A 19,232-nucleotide genomic window follows, 5' to 3' on the forward strand; every position below is an offset into this window, starting at 1 on the left:
TTGTGCTTTTTTCAGTTGCTTAAAAACATATTAATGGCAAAAGTCTCATAACACTGTGTTCATCACAAACTGGGCTACAATATCATATAATCAACGTTTATGTACATGTTTGTATTTTTGAGAGAAAAATGTTTATGCGTGGTTTTTGAAAAAGCAAAATTTTTAAGTCACTGATATAACTCCACAAAACTCATTCTAAACATGTTTTCCCAAGACTTTCCAAACTGGATCTAGTAGTCTAGAGATTTTTCTTCAAAATGATGTGAAAATCATATGGCCTACTCAATCACATAAAGCAAGATATTGATTTACAATTTCTAAGACACTTTTGCTTGGGAAAGGCTGTATGCATGGAGGCGGGAAAGCTCCTGAATAATCAGTGATTGACAGCTGAGAGACAAAAGAGTTGAATAATGAGCCACATAATGAGCCTTGTGGGGATGTTCAACAGGAATGTCACTTTCTCTGTAGTAAAACCATGATAAGGTTTTCTTTTCAATATAATGTAAACACACACACACACATTATATATATTTATATATTTCTTTCTATTGAAATATTTTCTATTAATTTCACAAGTATAAGTAACCTTTTAAAAACCATAGTAGCCTAATCATGGTAAAGATACTGTTTGGCCATTGTAAAATGAACACACTTCAACACAGGGATAGTGATTGGTTGGCCAGCGAGAGGTTTATTTTTGTGCAGTAAAAAGCTCAAAAGAACAACTACCTATCGTTGTCTGGACTCTTATTTGTGTATTTGTAATCATTATAGTAGAAACACAACAAGGGACACGCGTGGTAAACTTATCAATGTTTGTTTACAGCCGCCGCCATTACCTCACGTGTTGATCATGAATGCAGTGAACGTGTGCACACGCGAGTGATCCTGTGTTTAATAAAGTTGCTGTGTGGAGATATGCGCTTAAACGCAACAAAATAAGGATTGTACTGTTTGCAATCGCGTATTTTATAAGAATACCAAAAAGCGCGTCGAGTTTCCTGACTCGCGTGTTTGTGTATGTGCGTTCCAATCGCGTGAACTGTTTGACGGAAGAACAAAGAAAACACTTGCGTCTGGAGATACTGACACACATACGCAAGTAAATAAGGATTTAGATGTCATGTTTGGTGCAATCGGATGGAACAACAAGGAATGGAGAGACTGGATTGTGGATTGCATATCCATTGACTGCAGGAGGCACGAGTCATGCATATGGATGTTTCTGCTCATTCACTTCAATGGCGCGGGGGTGTGGCGATCCGATCTCATTACAGATAATGAGGTAACTGGCGAAATACAGTACTTCTCCTCCTTCTCATACAGTTTACACCGAATGACAATATCTGTTTTCAATATCACTTACATCATTTAAAAGGAGACATTCCAAGCATTATGTAGACATTTATCTTTTGTTTCTACGACAAGTATTCGTTAAGTTACACTTTATTTTTCTGACGCGTTTCTGAAAGGACTTCACTGAGGGAGAGAGAGCACAACGTGCATCATGTTTATTTTCTTAATTTTGCGAAAAGCACAACATTCTGTTTTTATTGGGAGTGGACAGAAAAAAAAAACGAGACACTTTAACGTTTTAAATGATGTATAAATCATATCTGTATGTCAAAAATCAGCAGAGTAATTAAAGTCTCTTTGCGGAGTGATTGAAAAATAAAGAGTTTGCGGCGCCCGCGCCACCGTCGACCCCAGAGTGTTAAACGTTTAAATCAAAAATCAAACGAATATAAAACAAAGTGCATAAAAATCTTTCTGCGGGCCAGATTGTGTTATATTTTTTAAAAGGTGACGCGGCCGCAGAGAGGGGGAGGGCGGGCCGCAAATGGCCCGCGGGCCGGGAGTTTGAGACCACTGGTCTAGACAGACATCACATTGGTGGTTTCTTAAATAAATTTCTAACGAGGTCTGCAATCAAAGTCACGCATCGTTGCCTGCGTGCTCTGGTGGTGTGGAGAAAACCCTGGTTTCCATCCTAAGGCCTGTTTTTGGGTGCGCGCTACTGGCGTGTGACACTGACCACAGACGCACTCCCCACAGGTTGGAGTACAGTATGGAAAGCCGAGAGGGACAAAATCACTACATTATTGATTTTGGGATAATGGCATTGTGGTCTCTGGACAAACTGTGCTTGTTGACGACAGTTTAGATCCAAGGCCACTTGAATATGGCAGATGCCCTATATGGCAACACCGATTGCTGGGGAGTTGAGACTTCAGCCAGATGTGGTGGACCACATTTGGAGAGGATTTGGACGCGCAGAGGTGGATCGGTTTGCGTCTCAGGACCGCACACACTGCCCAATGTGGCTTTCCCTTTTCCCCAATCACTCTGCCACAGAAGTTATCAGGGCTCGCAAAATTTTTTAATCCCTGATAGCCCTTCGGGCAGGCACTCTTTCATTTTTGGTAGCCCGAAATGAATTCAAGTAGCCCGAATAAAAAATACACTGTTTAATGTAGAATATTGATAAATATTGGATTTCCATGTAAGCCAACTATTTCTGCCCATCCCCAGCTAACAATTTGGTACCCAAAACGGTCCCCTTACATTAGTTTTTAGTTTTTGGTTTCTAGAATGTTATTTTCCAAGGATTTTGTTTAATAGCAAGGAATGTTTTCTTTAAAGAAAATAAACATTCCCCTAATGTTATTTTTAGGTTATTTTAACGTTCCCCTAACGTTAGAATAATTGAATGTTATATTACTACATTTTATATTATATGAATGTATTATAACACAGGTTATTTTTAATTTAATTTAATTTAATTTAATTTAATAAATTACCTCAACACATATTTAGATAACATGGTATTTTATCAAATATATAAACAACCAGTGACTTTAACACAATATAGAAGACTTAAAACAGATATTTATTAAAAAGGAATAAACATTTAATTCCCTTTAGGTTAACAGATCTTACCATAGCCGTTTATTTTCGCTAGAATAATGTTAGACTCTGAGGTAAAACGAAATGACAAACACACATTCTATTCGCTTAAGGGAAACGTAATATCTTACCACTGCTGTTTAGTCACCTATCAAAAGCTTCTAACATCATATTCTCTAAAAGGAATAGTCTACTCATTTTCAATATTAAAATATGTTATTACCTTAACTAAGAAGAGTTGATACATCCCTCTATCACGTAAGCGCTGGAGCGCGCTGCTACACTTCGATAGCATTTAGCTTAGCCCCATTCATTCACTGGTACCACTCAGAGATAAAGTTAGAAGTGACCAAACACATCAACGTTTTTCCTATTTAAGACGAGTAGTTATATGAGCAAGTTTGGTGGTACAAAATAAAACGTAGCGCTTTTCTAAGCGGATTTAAAAGAGGAACTATATTGTATGGCGTAATAGCACTTTTGGGAGTACTTCAACTCGCCTGAAAAATCCGCTCCCCTTCTCCCTCTCATAATGGGAGAGGGAGAGTGTTACTGCGCCAAGTCGAAGTACTCCCAAAAGTGCTGTTTTTAAATGACTTGAGTTCACGCTGAGCACAAGAGCAGGCAGGTGCTTGTGAAGAGCGAAGCCGGCAGAATCGCGTCCAGAGGGTCGCGCGCACTTCAGAAGTGCACATTAAAGGATGGGTTTATTTATGCTTTCACTTCATTTCCTGACAGTTTCACTTGTTACGTGAGGATAATGACTGACAAGAGGACACCGAAATACGTACAATACAATTACCTAACTAAATCTGAGACAAAGCAAAAACATTAAAATATTATTTCCTACCCAAGATAGCCCGACGGGCAGGGCAAAGATACATTTTGGTAGCCCGACAGGAATTCACAATAGCCCCGGGACGTCGGGCTAGCGATTTTGCGAGCCCTGAGTTCTGGAGGAAGCTTGCCAGAGATATGGCCTGTCGGTTTGACCTCTGAGGGGGCCAGGCTCGTAGGCTCAGGTCTCCCAACTGAGGTTGTGGAGACCATACTTTACTCCTGACAAACCCAGTCGACTGCCCTGTTTTTGTGGTGCTGAGGTTTCTGTAGGAGCAATTCTCTGCTGGCTTAATTCTATCACTCTTAAGGCTTAGGTGGCAGCAGTTTCTGCCTACCATGCTCCTTTGGAAAAATGTCATGCTCCCAACTGAGGTTGTGGAGACCATATGATTACTCCATGGCTCCCTCAGGAGCTTAGGCCCCTTCGTGGAGAAACTTCACCTCATGGTGTTCAGCTCACCTGACAGACCCAGTTAACTGCCCTGTTTATGTGGTACTGAGGTTTCTGCAGGAGCAATTCTCTGCTGGCTTAATTCTATCACTCTTAAGGCTTAGGTGGCAGCAGTTTCTGCCTCTACCATACTCCTTCTAGAAGGACCTTATCTAGTCTGGACAACCCTCGAGAGAGCTTTATGCCCTTAAGTGGAGAATATTTCACCTATTGGTGTTTAACTCCTCTTACAAACCCAGTCAACTGCCCTGTTTGCAACATGATCTCACAAAGTTCCGTGGGATAGTCACGGAATTTTTTGCTCATTTTTCCGTGGCATTCTCACGGATCTCCTCATATTTCCATGGCCCTGCCACGGACTTTCTTTTCCGTGGCATTCTCACGGATTGGTTACTCAACTGTTTTTTCCTATTTTCAAACCATTGTAGCTTCGGTTTAGGGTTAGATTTGGTGTTTGCGTTAGTATTTCACTTTAAGTATTGGTTTATACTATTTTTTTTAATGTATTCTTTTATATTTTCTAAACTTTAATCAATTGTCGCCTGGCGTTGGGGTTAGAGTTGGGTTTGGGTAGGGATGTCATTTTATGTAAATCTAACCCTAAACCGAAGCGACAATGGTAAGAAAATAGGACAAAACAGTTGAGTAACCAATCCGTGAGAATGCCACGGAAAAGAAAGTCCGTGGCAGGGCCACGGAAATATGAGGAGATCCGTGAGAATGCCACGGAAAAATGAGCAAAAAATTCCGTGACTATGCCACGGAAATTCATGAGATCAGGTTGCCTGTTTATGTGGTACTGAGGTTTCTGCAGCAGCAATTCTCTGCTGGCTTAAATCCTTCCACTCTTAAGGTCTAGGTGGCAGCAGTCTCTGCCTACCATGCTCCTTTGGAAGGACCTCATGCTCCCGAATGAGGTTGTGGGAACCAGATGATTACTTCAGAGCTCCCTCAACGAGGAAGCTTATGCCCTAAAGTATAGAAACTTCACCCTTTCGGTGTTCAGCTCACCTGACAGACCCAGTCAACTGCCCCTTGACGTGGTACCGAGGTTTCTGCAGGAGCAATTCTCTACTGGGTTAAGTCCTTCACCCTAAGGTTAAGGTTGCAACAGTCTCTGTTATGCTACCAACTGAGGTTGTGGTGACCATATCATTACTCCACCTTTAACCTATAGGTGGCAGCAGTTTCTGCCTACCATACACTTCTGGACTCTCTGAGGGCAGTCTACATACCAGGCCACCTGAATGTGGCAGATGCCCCTTCGAGACAACCTCCGGTGGGAGTGGATATTCATCTAGATGTGGTGAACCACATCTGGAAAAGACTTGGACGCGCAGAGGTAGATCTGTTTGCATCCCAGGACACCACACTTTGCCCACTTTGGTTTTCCATGGTACAGGCGTGACTGAGGCTACGTCTGTATGCCTCCCCCCTGGTTGTGTTTATCCCTCCACGGGGAAACTTTATTCCCTTAAGTGGGAAATTTTCACCTCTTGGTGTTCAGCTCATCTGAGAGACCCAGTTTACTGCCCTGTCGACGTAGTTCTGAGGTTTCTGCATGAGCGTTTCTCTGATGAGTTTACTCCTTCCACCCTTAAGGTTTAACGGCAGCAGTTTCTGCCTACCATACTCCTGTGGAAGGCTCATCAGTGGGTAGACTTCCTTTGTGGCACTCGCAGGTTGCGACCTGTTAGCCGCACTAGGGTGCCTACTTGGGACCTAGCGGTTTTGCTGGAAGGGTTCTCGTTGGCTCCGTTCGAGCCACTTGAGACTTCGCCTGATAGGTTTCTGGCCTTTGAGACTGTGTTCCTTTTGCTATTACCTCTCTGAAGCGAGTGGGGGACCTTCAGGCCCTGTCAGTATCCCCTGCAGGTCTGAGTTTGCACCAGGGATGGCTAAGGCTTTTCTATACCCAAAGCCAGGTTATGTTCCCAAGGTGCTGAACTATGTGCCGAGGCCCATTGTTCTGCAAGCCCTTTGTCCTCCCCCCTTCAGGAGCGCGGACCAGGAAAAATTGAATTTGGTGTTTCCTGTGCGAGAACTGGATACAAATGTTTGCAGGACTGCTCAGTGGAGGAGTCCGAGCAGTTATTTGTGTGCTTTGGTTCACCCAGAAAAGGTTTACCGGTGACCAAGCAGACTCTGAGCAGATGGACAGTGAATGCTTTCTCACTGGCTTATGAACATCAGGGTATACCCTCACCTGTCTCTGTGAGTGCCCACTCTACTCGGGGTATGGCTGCCACTAAGGCCTTAGGGTCAGACGCTTTGCTCCAGGACGTATGTTATGCGGCCGGTTGGTCTTCACAGCTCACCTTCGTCAGATTTATAATTTAGACCTAGACCCCTCTTTAGGGTCCCAGGTTCTTTTCCTTGACTGTATTCAGATATACATGCTACAGGCATTTGGTAGTATGGAAGCGTTGGCATCTCGTTCCCCAAAGCGTTGCTATGGCGGGGCAGCTAAAGTTCCTAGAAAGGGAACGTCTCGGATTACGTATGTAACCCTGGTTCCCTGAGAAGGGAACGAGATGCTGCGTTTCTATGCCACACCCCCTGCATCCCTGTAGGCACTTGCTTCGGCACTTGGTAGCGAGTGTGTTTGTGTGGGATGCCTTCTTATACCCCTGGTCCGCACGGTATCCAGCCTATATCCAATCATCAAATTATTGATTATGTGTTACACGTGCTTCAGATCAGTGAAGAACGTTTCTATGGCTTCTCAAGGAACCAGGGTTACATACGTAACCCGAGACGTTCTTGTCCCCTTCTATTCCTCTGATAACTATGTATACCTCCTACTGCTGGCTCCATGTCTTCACTGTGTTGAGTAGGATACCCCTAATCTCAATACAGTATATAGGCATACGAGTATGACAATTGAATCACCAGTTTTGAGTTGGCAGTAATGAGCAAAACCACAAAAGCATTTACAATGGCCGCACTGCATACAGTAATGAAAATATGGTTAGAACAAGAGGTACATGGGACCATAAAAACCATGTATGATGAAGAATGGTGATGAAATATGACATCATTAGATGTTCTGTGGTAATTGCTATCAATTGATCTAGTAATTCCAAAAATCTCATGATGCCTTTATTCCATGAGGAAATATTGTTCATCAGTTGCCATAAAAACTATGCATCAAGAGTAATACAACAGTTACTTTTCATTTTGATAGTTAGATCATAATGAAATCAATGCCCAGTAATCTCAAATTTAATGTGTGATTTGCATTTTGAAATGGTAATACATTGATGTTGTGTCATTTTAAACACCTTATTTTGGTTCACTTAAAGGGGCAGTGAATCAAAAAATCAATTTTAACTTGATGTTCTGTTATATAAGGGGTCATCATACTTAAATGAACATCCTACAAGGTTCAGAACTGAAAATGTTTTCTTTACTGAAATAAAACTTCAGGAAGTGCTGAAATGTGACGTCAGATTAGAATTTAAACACCTCCTCCATAAAACGACCACTTTTGTAGCCCCACCCACAGCTTCACGTGACACATGACATTTTAGATTTCAGCATTTGCTTATTAACAGGGAACCATTTTCTTTTTTTTTACCACGGAGGACTAGTGGTCTAAGGAATTTCCCGATGGATTTTTCGAGTCCACTCCGCCCCTGCTGTGATTAAAAGCCCCACTAATATTGGATCTGACAAAAATGACACAGTGGTAATATTCTCCTCTCTCTTTAGTCTCTTTAGGGCGTATACAGCCTATGACAGCAACATAATAGGTGCTGCTGCAAAGGTAGAACGTTTCGACACATGACAGCCAGAGAGGCATTCATCACCAGCACCACAGTGTTTCTGAGAAAGGCGGGCTTAGATGAAGCCAGCGTCCATATCCCCAACCAAGCACATAAACGTAAAGCTGGTAAGCAGACTGTGCCTATTATATCCACACTCACATGCAGAAAAGGACAGCGTCTGTGGCTGGTTGGTACATCCCCAAACAGGCAACCAAAGATAGCAGGATGCGCATTTTGGTCAGCTAAGAGAGAACAGCGTTGCACCCTGTGAATGTGTGCGGGTCTAAACAAAACCCTCAATAAGCACCGCCGTAGTGTGCCTATTAGTGAGTTTGAGCATTGCACAGGGTAAGGTAACAGGCTAAACATTGCTTTGGATGGACGGATGTAGGATACAAGTGCAAGATTTGACTCCACACAACTGGGACATTTCTGTAATGGCTCGCTGCACACAGGGAATAATATTGTGTGACGTAAAGCAACAGTGTGTGATGCACAGGGCCATACAAGAACAGAGCTTGGTCCTGTTGCAGCACCTAACGAGGAGATAAAACTCATTATATGCTAAAACAGGAAGTAATGGCTTGCCACAGTGTCGCGTGCCAGGTACATACTGTGTGCTGTGAAGCAAGGCTGTTGTGTAATAGGGATGTCATCGGCTGTACAGTGATGTTGCAAAGTCCTGAACTTTATTACACAGTGCACAACGGAGACATGTGTAAATAATCTAGCGGATCCATCCACTGCAATGACTCACAAGCTGCTGGCAAACAGCCGCTGGCTCACAGAGCCATAGAAAACCAAGTTGGGTCTGCAGCAGCTTGCTGCTTTGGGCAGGGTCAGATGCAGAACCAGAACGAGAAGGAGAGACATTTCCTTAATAATAAAACACCTCTCTAAAGACTCAAGAATGATCGGGTATGTTCTGAAAGCTTGGTCATGATAATTTAGTCGTAAATCAACTAAATAATAACTTTGAGAAAGATGGATAAAAGGGTAGATACTAAACAACAGGAACGTGAACTGGGAGAGGTAAGAAACGTGACTGATCACTCCACAGCCATTAAAGGAAGCCCTACATAGAAAATTTAAAGGTACAGTACAAACAGAACAAAGTATTACAAGGGTGAAAAATGATTAAAAAATTAAAAAATGATGAGAAATAAAAGATAAACTCAGGGGAGAAATGTATTAAATATATATGATTCATTTGAATGAAAGTATCAAAAGGTTTAAAAATGTTATCTGTGTATGTAGAAATATATTTACTTCTGTGGTCCTAAAAATGATTCTGTAGTTGTACTGGGACCCACTGGATCCTTCTTTCTCCTCTCTGCGGAAACTGATAGCCACTGGTCCCAAACGCTCATCCATGCCAAAGAAATTTTGATGGTCTAGAGTAGAGAAAGGGAATAATATATTTTTAATCCATAAAAACAAACTTTAAAATGAGAAACAATAATTGTACAACTGTCAATTTCCCCTTTCTATTACTAAAATGAACAAATGTGTATACCCTGCATACTGCAACCCATCTACTGCTATTAAGTGTCCGGGTAAATTGACATATCACTGGACTCCAGCATCAATATTTGACCATATCTTTGCTATAGCTGGATATACATACATAAACTGCTTTTCATTACTCAAACTGATGTTTCCTTACTAACAATCAATAAAAAGATGTAAGAGTTTGCTAAGAACATACCATATCTTGCTTACTTTGAAGTATTGAAAATGGAAAGTACGTCTATGTCCATGCTATACTTAATTTTATACAGTACTGTCTGGTTCTCAAGTCTGATTGGCTATGATCCTTTTCCAATCACACAATCAGGATGCAATTTGCTGGGGGAGCAAGGGGTATTTACCCCCCTCTGGTCATCAAACGGCCAAATAAACCACCTAAAATAAAGATTAGGGGCTCTATCTTACACCCGGCGCAATGCAGCGCAATGCGCGACGCAAGTGTCTTTGTTGTATTTTTGAAGAGAAATATCCATATTTCAGTGGTTAAATTAAGTGGAAAAAGTAAATATATAATGAAACGTTTTTTCCCCATTTTGTTTGTTTGTTTGTTTATTGTTTGTTTGAAAGCAAATGGTGTTCTTTAATTTGATATAATTTGTATGTTTATATATTTATAGAAGATAATTTTTCCTGCAAGGAATTTTGTGAAACTTTTGTTAAAATCACAAAAATGCAGGTGGGCAACTTTTCTCAAAAAGGCTGGCGGTGAATGAGTTAAATATGAAAGATTAAAGGATTGAATGTAAAAGATTATTATTGAATCTCTTGGACATAAATGAGGACAGATTATGAGACGTTAGAAGACGCAAAGAGTTGCTTCACCTGCAGCCTGGTAAGTAAATAAATGCTTTGCTTTAAACAAATGCATCTGTTTTTAAATGTTTTTTTAAATGCTACCTCACGGATTTATTATATGATGACTCTGTACCTGCGGATATGGTGAGATGAGAAACATTTTTAAGTCATGCTTAAAAAAAAAACTCTTTGCTAAAAAAAACGCTGTATAAAGTGCTGAAACGCGCATAGAGCCGTTTGTAAATTCTATATCTCCTGTTTGTTACAAATAAAGTATTTTTAGAGTACAAAACTTATCTTACATGCTTGTAAATTATTTTTTGATGATATTGGATAGCCATACATTTAAAGCAATTACAAGCCTGCTTTTTTACTTCCATGACTAAAAGAAAACGGGTTTTAAAGGTTTTAATAAAAAAATAAAAATTTCAATACAAGTGAAAAACAACACAATTATTTAACATTAATCTTAAACTGGGGATCTTCTTCCTCCGCTTAGTTTTTCAGTTTACAAAGTCCGTCATCTAAATAGGGATTAGACATAGCGCCAGTGCAACTTGCTTTTAAAGGGGATGAGAGCTGAGACTCTCATTGGTTTACTGCACGTTACGCCCAAAATACTCCCATTACAATAGGACCAACCCTTTTCGACCATGCGCTCGGCGCACAAACCATTTTTCCCGTCGTTAAATTAGCAAAAGTGGATTCGGACACGCCCATTTACACGGTGCGCTGTGCGCTTTAGACAATGCGCTTAGATCGTTAAAATAGGGCCCTAGGGCTATGTTGTAAAATAATTTCACTTGCAGTGATTTTGCATGGTTCACTAGTGCCGTATGCTGTTTTACTACCTTATCTTCATTATATATAATCTTTATATATAATCATTATATATAATAAACTGGTTATACCAGTGCATCATCGGTATAACCGGTGATTATAGTCCTCTGAAAAGACAAAGTTTACAATGTAACACTGTACTGTATGATTTAAAATGATTACACTGTAACATTGTACTGAATTCTGCACACAACAAGGTCAAAACTCACATATATGTTTATTTACATTTTTTTTACATCTATTTGTTATTTTTTCACAGCATCACAATAATACATAACTCTTGGAATAATTTTATACATAATAATGTATACTGTATACTGACTACAAAAAAATGACAAGACCAGAAATATAGTTTCTGGTTACCGTGCAGAGGAATTGCAACTGTTTATATCATAAACTGTAACTACTATTTATTAATGTTATTTTGCACTAACATCTAAAAAACAGCTTTTTCTAGTTGGAAAGTGAAAATCCATAAAAAGGGCTTTTTTACATATACTTCATGTGTATCTACACACCATATCAGTTTGTACTTTAATTTAAATTATCTCACCAGTACACAGTTTAAATACATGTAGTGACTTCCTAATTACATCGGCAATACAGAATATTACATAGTGAAAAGCTGTGTAAAATAAAGTATATGGGGATTTTACTTTAGTGTCTTTCAAGTGTATCTACGTACCTTATCTATATGTACCTTAGTTTAAATTAACTCACCAGTACACACCTTAAATACATATTTAAAACAGGATGAAAGGCATGAGACAAGTGACATAAATCATTGCTCACACTTAACCTACACTTAACACTAAAACTTAGCCTGTTAAAAGCATGAAATACATAACAAAACCTAAAACAGTCCATAAGAATCTAGGTGTGTTAAAAGTGCAAGTGTCTACATTTTATATACAGTCCAAATATGATAATACAAAATCCTTGATAAGCCTGGTATATATTGAGTGGTTAAAACGTGTGTCATGTGCCAGTGTCACAATGTAATATTCTGTATTTTACGTAACTTCTTACTAAGCTGTGCCTTAGCTTGGAATATTAATTGTACCATTTCCTCTGTACGTGCTGAACCTTAAATTGAACTGGTCAATTTAGGTCACAGTGACCCAAGCAGACCTCCTTGTTCTCAGTTTCAACTTCCCTGTCTAGCTATATATATATATTTGTTGATGAATCATTACCCTATAATGTATTAGACTTTTTTATCTTGAGCGTTGATAAGTTATTTCAGACGTTTCCATGCTATTGTTTGAAGGTGATCAATACTTCCTCTTTTATACTTATAAAGTAAATATCTTTTCAATACACCTTTGACTATGATTTGAATGGTGTTCTTTGTCTGTGCCTTTCATGGTCTCTGATATCAGAACTCTGCTGCTCTGCTCAGACCTTCAGATTACAAAACAAATTCCTAGGCAAAGAATTTATTCTAACAGCGACTTTTCGGCGGGACGTTACAGTCATTAGGTCCAAACAGTCAGCAGATAGAGCGTTTGCAGATCTCCTATGTTTTTAGCCAAGACCAATAGAAGAATCGTCTTTATTTGAATGGGTTCAAACGGGGTGAGAGCCAGCGCTTTTAGAACCAACACTAAATCCAATGTTGGCACAGTGGGTAGGCAGGAAGGTCTAAGGCGTCGGGTAAACCGTAAGAATTTCGTCACAAATTCATTCCTGCTTACCCAGCACCCTCCATAATCAGCATGAAACAACACAATAGCGCGGTGACATACACTATAACGGTGGAGGGCACACTGCCTGCATCCATCCGGTGCTGGTAGAAAGACACTACCACGTAGTGAAGACCAACGACTTAAGTGCACATAGATGTCTCGGTGCAGGAGCGCACGTCTGTGAAAGCATATTGAGCACACTTTGCAACAGCACATCAGTCACCACCGGTTTATGCACATCTTGGGACTGGGGTGCAGGGGCAAAGCCAGAACATTTTTTAGGGGTGGCCAGGTAGACCCAGTGATTATATTGGGTTGGCCAAAATATATATATTTTTTACGTTTTACTATATTTATTTTACAATTTGTAACAATGAATTGTTTACATTCTAACAATCATTATAGGGCTTTTTAAACCTAGTCACTTCTCTAATCAGATAGCTATAGATAGTTAAAACAATTGCAATAATAATTGGTTCAAATAAGGTGTCTAAACAAGTAAACACATTACAGTAATATGTAGTTTTTGGGTGCCATATTTGAAGGCAAATGACATCAACGGGCCGTGACAAAGGCGGTCCCAATTTGAAGGCTCCTTCACATACAAGCCTACGAATGACCTTTTTCCCCTGGAACCAAGGATCCACATACGTATCCCTCACAGCAGGTGCATCCCAATTCAGGGCCTGGATCCATTTAAGGCCGTGGACTTTAAAGGAAACAAAGCGAACTGAAATGAGATGACTAGCCTATGGGGGAGTTGCGTCACTTGCTGTTCCCGCTCACTACACTTTTCAGCAGGACACAACAGCTGCTGAGATCTATCAGACATTTAAAAATACATATGGAGGCAGAAATTTTGTGTTTTATTTTAGAAAAAAATATACACATTGATGCAGATTAACCTATTCAACAGTATGTATAATTCATCAACCTTCTATGCAACAACACGCTCACACTTACTAATAATGGGGTAAATTAAACTGGGTGCTGAATCCCTCAATGTGAATAATGTCATGTAATGTGAGAAAGGGACAGCACTCACAGTTCAAGCTTCAAAATAGCGTTTAATCGCCCACAACGAACGTTTCGGGCTGAACGCCCTTCTTCAGCGTGTACTGGCGATTTCACAAATTAATCACAGGTGTTCCCTTAAATAGGGTGTTCACCTCTGACCTGTGTACAATTCCTCTCCAAAAGAGGGAGCTCAAGATACAAGCAACCATCAAAATTCATCAAAATACATTTCTCAAAATGTACCAATTGTACAAATACACTGATATGCAATACACAAATAAAAAAATGAAAAAAATAATAATATATAAATAAATTTACAAAAAACAAAAAAGAGAAAAAGCCAGGAAGAGAGAAACATATTCTTAAAGTTGTATCATATTAACAAAGTTAGAAAAGACAGGAAGAGAGAAACACATTCTTAGAGTTGTATCATATTAACAAAGTTACAGAAAACAGCTAAGGACCAATTCTTCATTCATCCCAGAGGGAATTATTGTACCCAAATAATGAATCCAATACGCTTCTCTCTGTAGTAACAACTTGTCACGATCACCTCCCCTACGTGGCATATGCACGACCTCAATACCCATAAATGTTAACTCTCTGACATCATGTTTTAAACTGTTGAAGTGTCTCGCTACCGGTGATTTTTCATCATGTTTACGAATGGAACACTTGTGCTCACATATCCTAGTCTTCAATTCACGCTTGGTCTTACCGACATAGTACAAATCGCATGGACATTTTAACAAGTATACCACATACTTTGTGTTACAAGTAATTCTACCTCTAACGCGAATGGTTTTATCCAAGGTGGTGTGCTTAAAAATTTGTCCTTTTATCATAGCGTAACAATGAACACAGTTATGGCATGGAAAATTGCCACTGGGAATGTGTGACAAAAAATGTGAATGTGTACTGGATAGATCAGTTTTTACTAAAACATCACGTAAGTTTGGAGATCTCTTATGGAAGTGTCTGGGTGGACTGGTGAAGCAAGCTGCAATCTGTGGATCTGTCTCTAAGATGTGCCAGTGTTTTCTTACTATATGTTATATCGGGTAGAACCGCAAAACCACGACAATGGAGAAGAGCGGCGCAGCCGGATAACACCAGCGCGTCATCGGAGGGGTTGAGTACGGATACCGAAACAACCAGTGGCCCTTTTTTACGCCCAAGACTCAGGTCCCAATTACACCCCACTTCCCAACCGTCCCCAACGACAAGAGGAAAAAAACCAGGCGGGGGAAGAGGAAAAGCAAGGGACCGAGATTAGGAGTGTCCTCTGGAGAGGTTAATGTTATTAACATTTCTAGTGTGGATTTAAGTGACGATCAACAGCGACTGTTATCCCGAGGTCTGTCTTTTGTTCCTTCTAAAAGAGCGGACTCCTTCACCACTAAGGTAGAGTTGTTTAAATTTTTTAGAAGTATAAAACTGAAGGCCTTCTACATGAAAGACACTAGAAATGCTGGGGAGTCCGGTAATATTCAAATACAGTCGACGGTCCCGAAAAAGCGTTTTAAACCCAAAAGCACTTTTGTGCCTCAGGTCAATAATGCGTCCATTGACACTTTTTGCCGGTTGGTGGAAAAAGAAGCGTTGGACCTGTGTGCACAGAGTGAGGTGAATACGGTATATCCCAATCTCTTAGAGTCTGAAAAGAAAGCATTGACGGAGTTAATGAATAATGATAATCTTGTCATTCGTAATGCAGATAAAGGAGGTGCAGTAGTGGTACAAGATAAAACTGCATATGTTACAGAGATTCAAAGACAGTTAAGTGATTCTGATGTTTACAAATGTCTCAGGTCGGACCCTACGTTGAAATTTAGTGACGAATTAAAACTGGTCTTAAAGACAGCTTGTCGAGAGGGGCAAATAAGTGATGATGAATGTAAATATATGACTCCTGCTAATCCCAGGCGGCCGGTCATGTATACACTTCCTAAAATCCATAAGAACTTGATGCATCCTCCGGGCCGACCTATTGTGTCTGGAAATGGGTCATTGACAGAACCCATTTCCCAATTTGTGGACTCGCATATTAAAGACTTGGTTTATTCACTACCCTCATACCTAAGAGACACCATGGATTTTTTGAATAAATTGAGTGTTTGTCAGGTGGATCAAGATGATGTGTTGTGTACTATGGATGTGTCCAGTTTATACCCAAGCATACCTCATGAAGATGGGATTGAGGCTTTGAGATATTATTTATTGCAAAGACCTATACAAGTTCCTAGCACAGACTTTCTGTTATGTTTAACTAAGGTGGTCTTGTCCAAAAATTACTTTAAGTTTCAGAATGAATATTATCTCCAGCTTAGGGGATCAGCAATGGGTTCCCCTATGGCCCCAAATTACGCAAATTTGTTTATGGGGAAATTTGAGTTGGATTTTGTTTTCAATAATAATCCATATTTCAAGTTTATAAAATACTATTGGAGATACATAGATGATTTGTTTTTTATTTGGAGCGGTAGTGTTGATCTTTTGCTAGAGTTTCATGAACATATGAACACGAAAATGAGGTCTATAAAATTCACTCTTGAATATGACAAGGAGAAAATTGCTTTTCTGGATGTTTTGGTGAAAAAATTGGGTAATGATTTAGACACTGAATTGTACAAGAAAGAGACTGATAGGAATACCTTCTTACATTATAGCAGTTATCATTCGCCTGCTTTAAAACAAAGTTTACCTTATAGTCAGTTCACACGCGTTAAACGTATTTGCGCTTCACAAGATACGTTTGAAACACACGCAAAAAACTTGTGGGACGGTTTTAAAGATAGGGGGTATAAGAATCCTATACTACAACAACATCTTAGTAGAGTAAGACAGATACAAAGAACAGATTTATTACAGCCTAAACAGAAGGATGTGGTCCAACAGAGCTTACCGCTGGTCTCTACATACAGTCCTATTTCAGAGTCTTTAAAACATATAGTAAGAAAACACTGGCACATCTTAGAGACAGATCCACAGATTGCAGCTTGCTTCACCAGTCCACCCAGACACTTCCATAAGAGATCTCCAAACTTACGTGATGTTTTAGTAAAAACAGATCTATCCAGTACACATTCACATTTTTTGTCACACATTCCCAGTGGCAATTTTCCATGCCATAACTGTGTTCATTGTTACGCTATGATAAAAGGACAAATTTTTAAGCACACCACCTTGAATAAAACCATTCGCGTTAGAGGTAGCATTACTTGTAACACAAAGTATGTGGTATACTTGTTAAAATGTCCATGCGATTTGTACTATGTCGGTAAGACCAAGCGTGAATTGAAGACTAGGATATGTGAGCACAAGTGTTCCATTCGTAGACATGATGAAAAATCACCGGTAGCGAGACACTTCAACAGTTTAAAACATGATGTCAGAGAGTTAACATTTATGGGTATTGAGGTCGTGCATATGCCACGTAGGGGAGGTGATCGTGACAAGTTGTTACTACAGAGAGAAGCGTATTGGATTCATTATTTGGGTACAATAATTCCCTCTGGGATGAATGAAGAATTGGTCCTTAGCTGTTTTCTGTAACTTTGTTAATATGATACAACTCTAAGAATGTGTTTCTCTCTTCCTGTCTTTTCTAACTTTGTTAATATGATCCAACTTTAAGAATATGTTTCTCTCTTCCTGGCTTTTTCTCTTTTTTGTTTTTTGTAAATTTATTTATATATTATTATTTTTTTCATTTTTTTATTTGTGTATTGCATATCAGTGTATTTGTACAATTGGTACATTTTGAGAAATGTATTTTGATGAATTTTGATGGTTGCTTGTATCTTGAGCTCCCTCTTTTGGAGAGGAATTGTACACAGGTCAGAGGTGAACACCCTATTTAAGGGAACACCTGTGATTAATTTGTGAAATCGCCAGTACACGCTGAAGAAGGGCGTTCAGCCCGAAACGTTCGTTGTGGGCGATTAAACGCTATTTTGAAGCTTGAACTGTGAGTGCTGTCCCTTTCTCACATTACATGACATAATTCATCAACCTTAAAATATACAAAAGCAAAAGCAACACAGACAATATTGCAGCAATAATATTAATTCAAATCACTAAAACATCATTTATAATAATAAAACAGTGACAAGGACCTTTAATTTGCAAAATATACACTTTTATTTAACTTCAGTTTTGAATGTTTATTTCAAAATACCCAGAGTCAAACGTCACAGGCACGCATTGAATCTTGGGAAAGCCAAGGTTGTGAAGGATACATCTATGATCCTTGGTTTCAGAGGGAAAAAGAGCCACATTTGGAGGCTTGTATGTGAAGGAGCCTTCAAATTGGGACAGCCTTCGTTGCGGCCCAGTGATGTCATTTGCCTTCAGCCCCTAATTTTAGGATGCACCAAGCCTTGGCTATACCAAGATGCAATGCGCACCCATGACGTCTAGGATTTTGAAATAAACATTCAAAACAGAAGTTAAATAAAAGTGTATATTTTGCAAATTAAAGTTTCTTGTGACTGTTTTCTATTATAAATGATGTTTCAGTGATGTGAATTAATATAATGACACAACTCCCCCCGTAGGCTAGACCATTTCAGTTCGCTTTGTGGCCTTTAGAGGCTGCCGCCTTCAAATATGGAACCTTGCCTTCAAAGTCCGCGGCCTTAAAAGGCTGCAGCCCCTGAATTGGGATGCACCCCTAGTAATAAAACAGCATTATGTATTATAACAAATGCCTGCAGGGGGCGGTAACAAACCCGCTTCTGTTACTTTCACTTTAGATGCTTACTTTTAGCCAAACAACATTTAAATCCATTTAAATCTTTAATATGCGTATAATTCTTTGCAATTGAAATTATACAGCCACTGTCATTCTTGAGCAAAAACATGCAAAAATAAAGTCATGTAAACACTGATCAACAGACAATCGCAACGAATCTTAGACGAACATTATTGGAAACCCAAACAAAAAAAACACACTAAATATAATGCATGCACATTGCACTGGAAAAGGTTTAGCCAGAAACTTGGGACAGTGGCCGTTTCACAAAAAGAAAGCTGCATCTTCCGAAGGTCGCAGGGGTGTGAATGCGGCACACCCCTAATTATTATTAATAGAGTTGGACAAGTTATGCATCGAGATGTAGTCTATTAGCAGGCTTTTCCAGGATGTAATATGAATTGTGTTTCTTACTTATCAGTTCATGAAGATTGTTTTTTTGGGGATGATAAGCACCACCAAGATCATACCTTTTCATAAGTCATGATTATCTAAAGTTGGTTAATAGCTGATATTTTCAGGAATTTTTAGAAAAACAGGTTTAAGTGATGGGAGGGGGAGGTGCACCAGGGCTCCTATTATATTATCTGAACCACAGGTATTCAATTTTATTGTCAAAATTAATGTTCCTCCCC

The 19,232-nt window shown here is 39.5% G+C and overlaps 1 protein-coding gene across 3 annotated transcripts in view; it reads right to left on the reverse strand.

Moving 5' to 3' along the window:
• sipa1 (signal-induced proliferation-associated 1) overlaps window positions 1–19,232 on the reverse strand; it is a 167,035-nt gene that overhangs the window by 63,811 nt on the left and 83,992 nt on the right. For all 3 annotated transcript variants that reach the window (XR_010545711.2, XM_065294335.2, XM_065294336.2), the window contains exon 3: window positions 9,241–9,365. Coding sequence is in view for 2 of the 3 variants with exons in the window: in XM_065294335.2 (XP_065150407.1) it covers window positions 9,241–9,365 (125 nt within the window). In the remaining variant the exon portion in view is untranslated. The remainder of the gene's footprint in view (window positions 1–9,240; window positions 9,366–19,232) is intronic.

The sequence above is a fragment of the Paramisgurnus dabryanus genome, chromosome 2, assembly GCF_030506205.2.
Source record: "Paramisgurnus dabryanus chromosome 2, PD_genome_1.1, whole genome shotgun sequence".
Lineage (NCBI taxonomy): Eukaryota > Metazoa > Chordata > Actinopteri > Cypriniformes > Cobitidae > Paramisgurnus > Paramisgurnus dabryanus.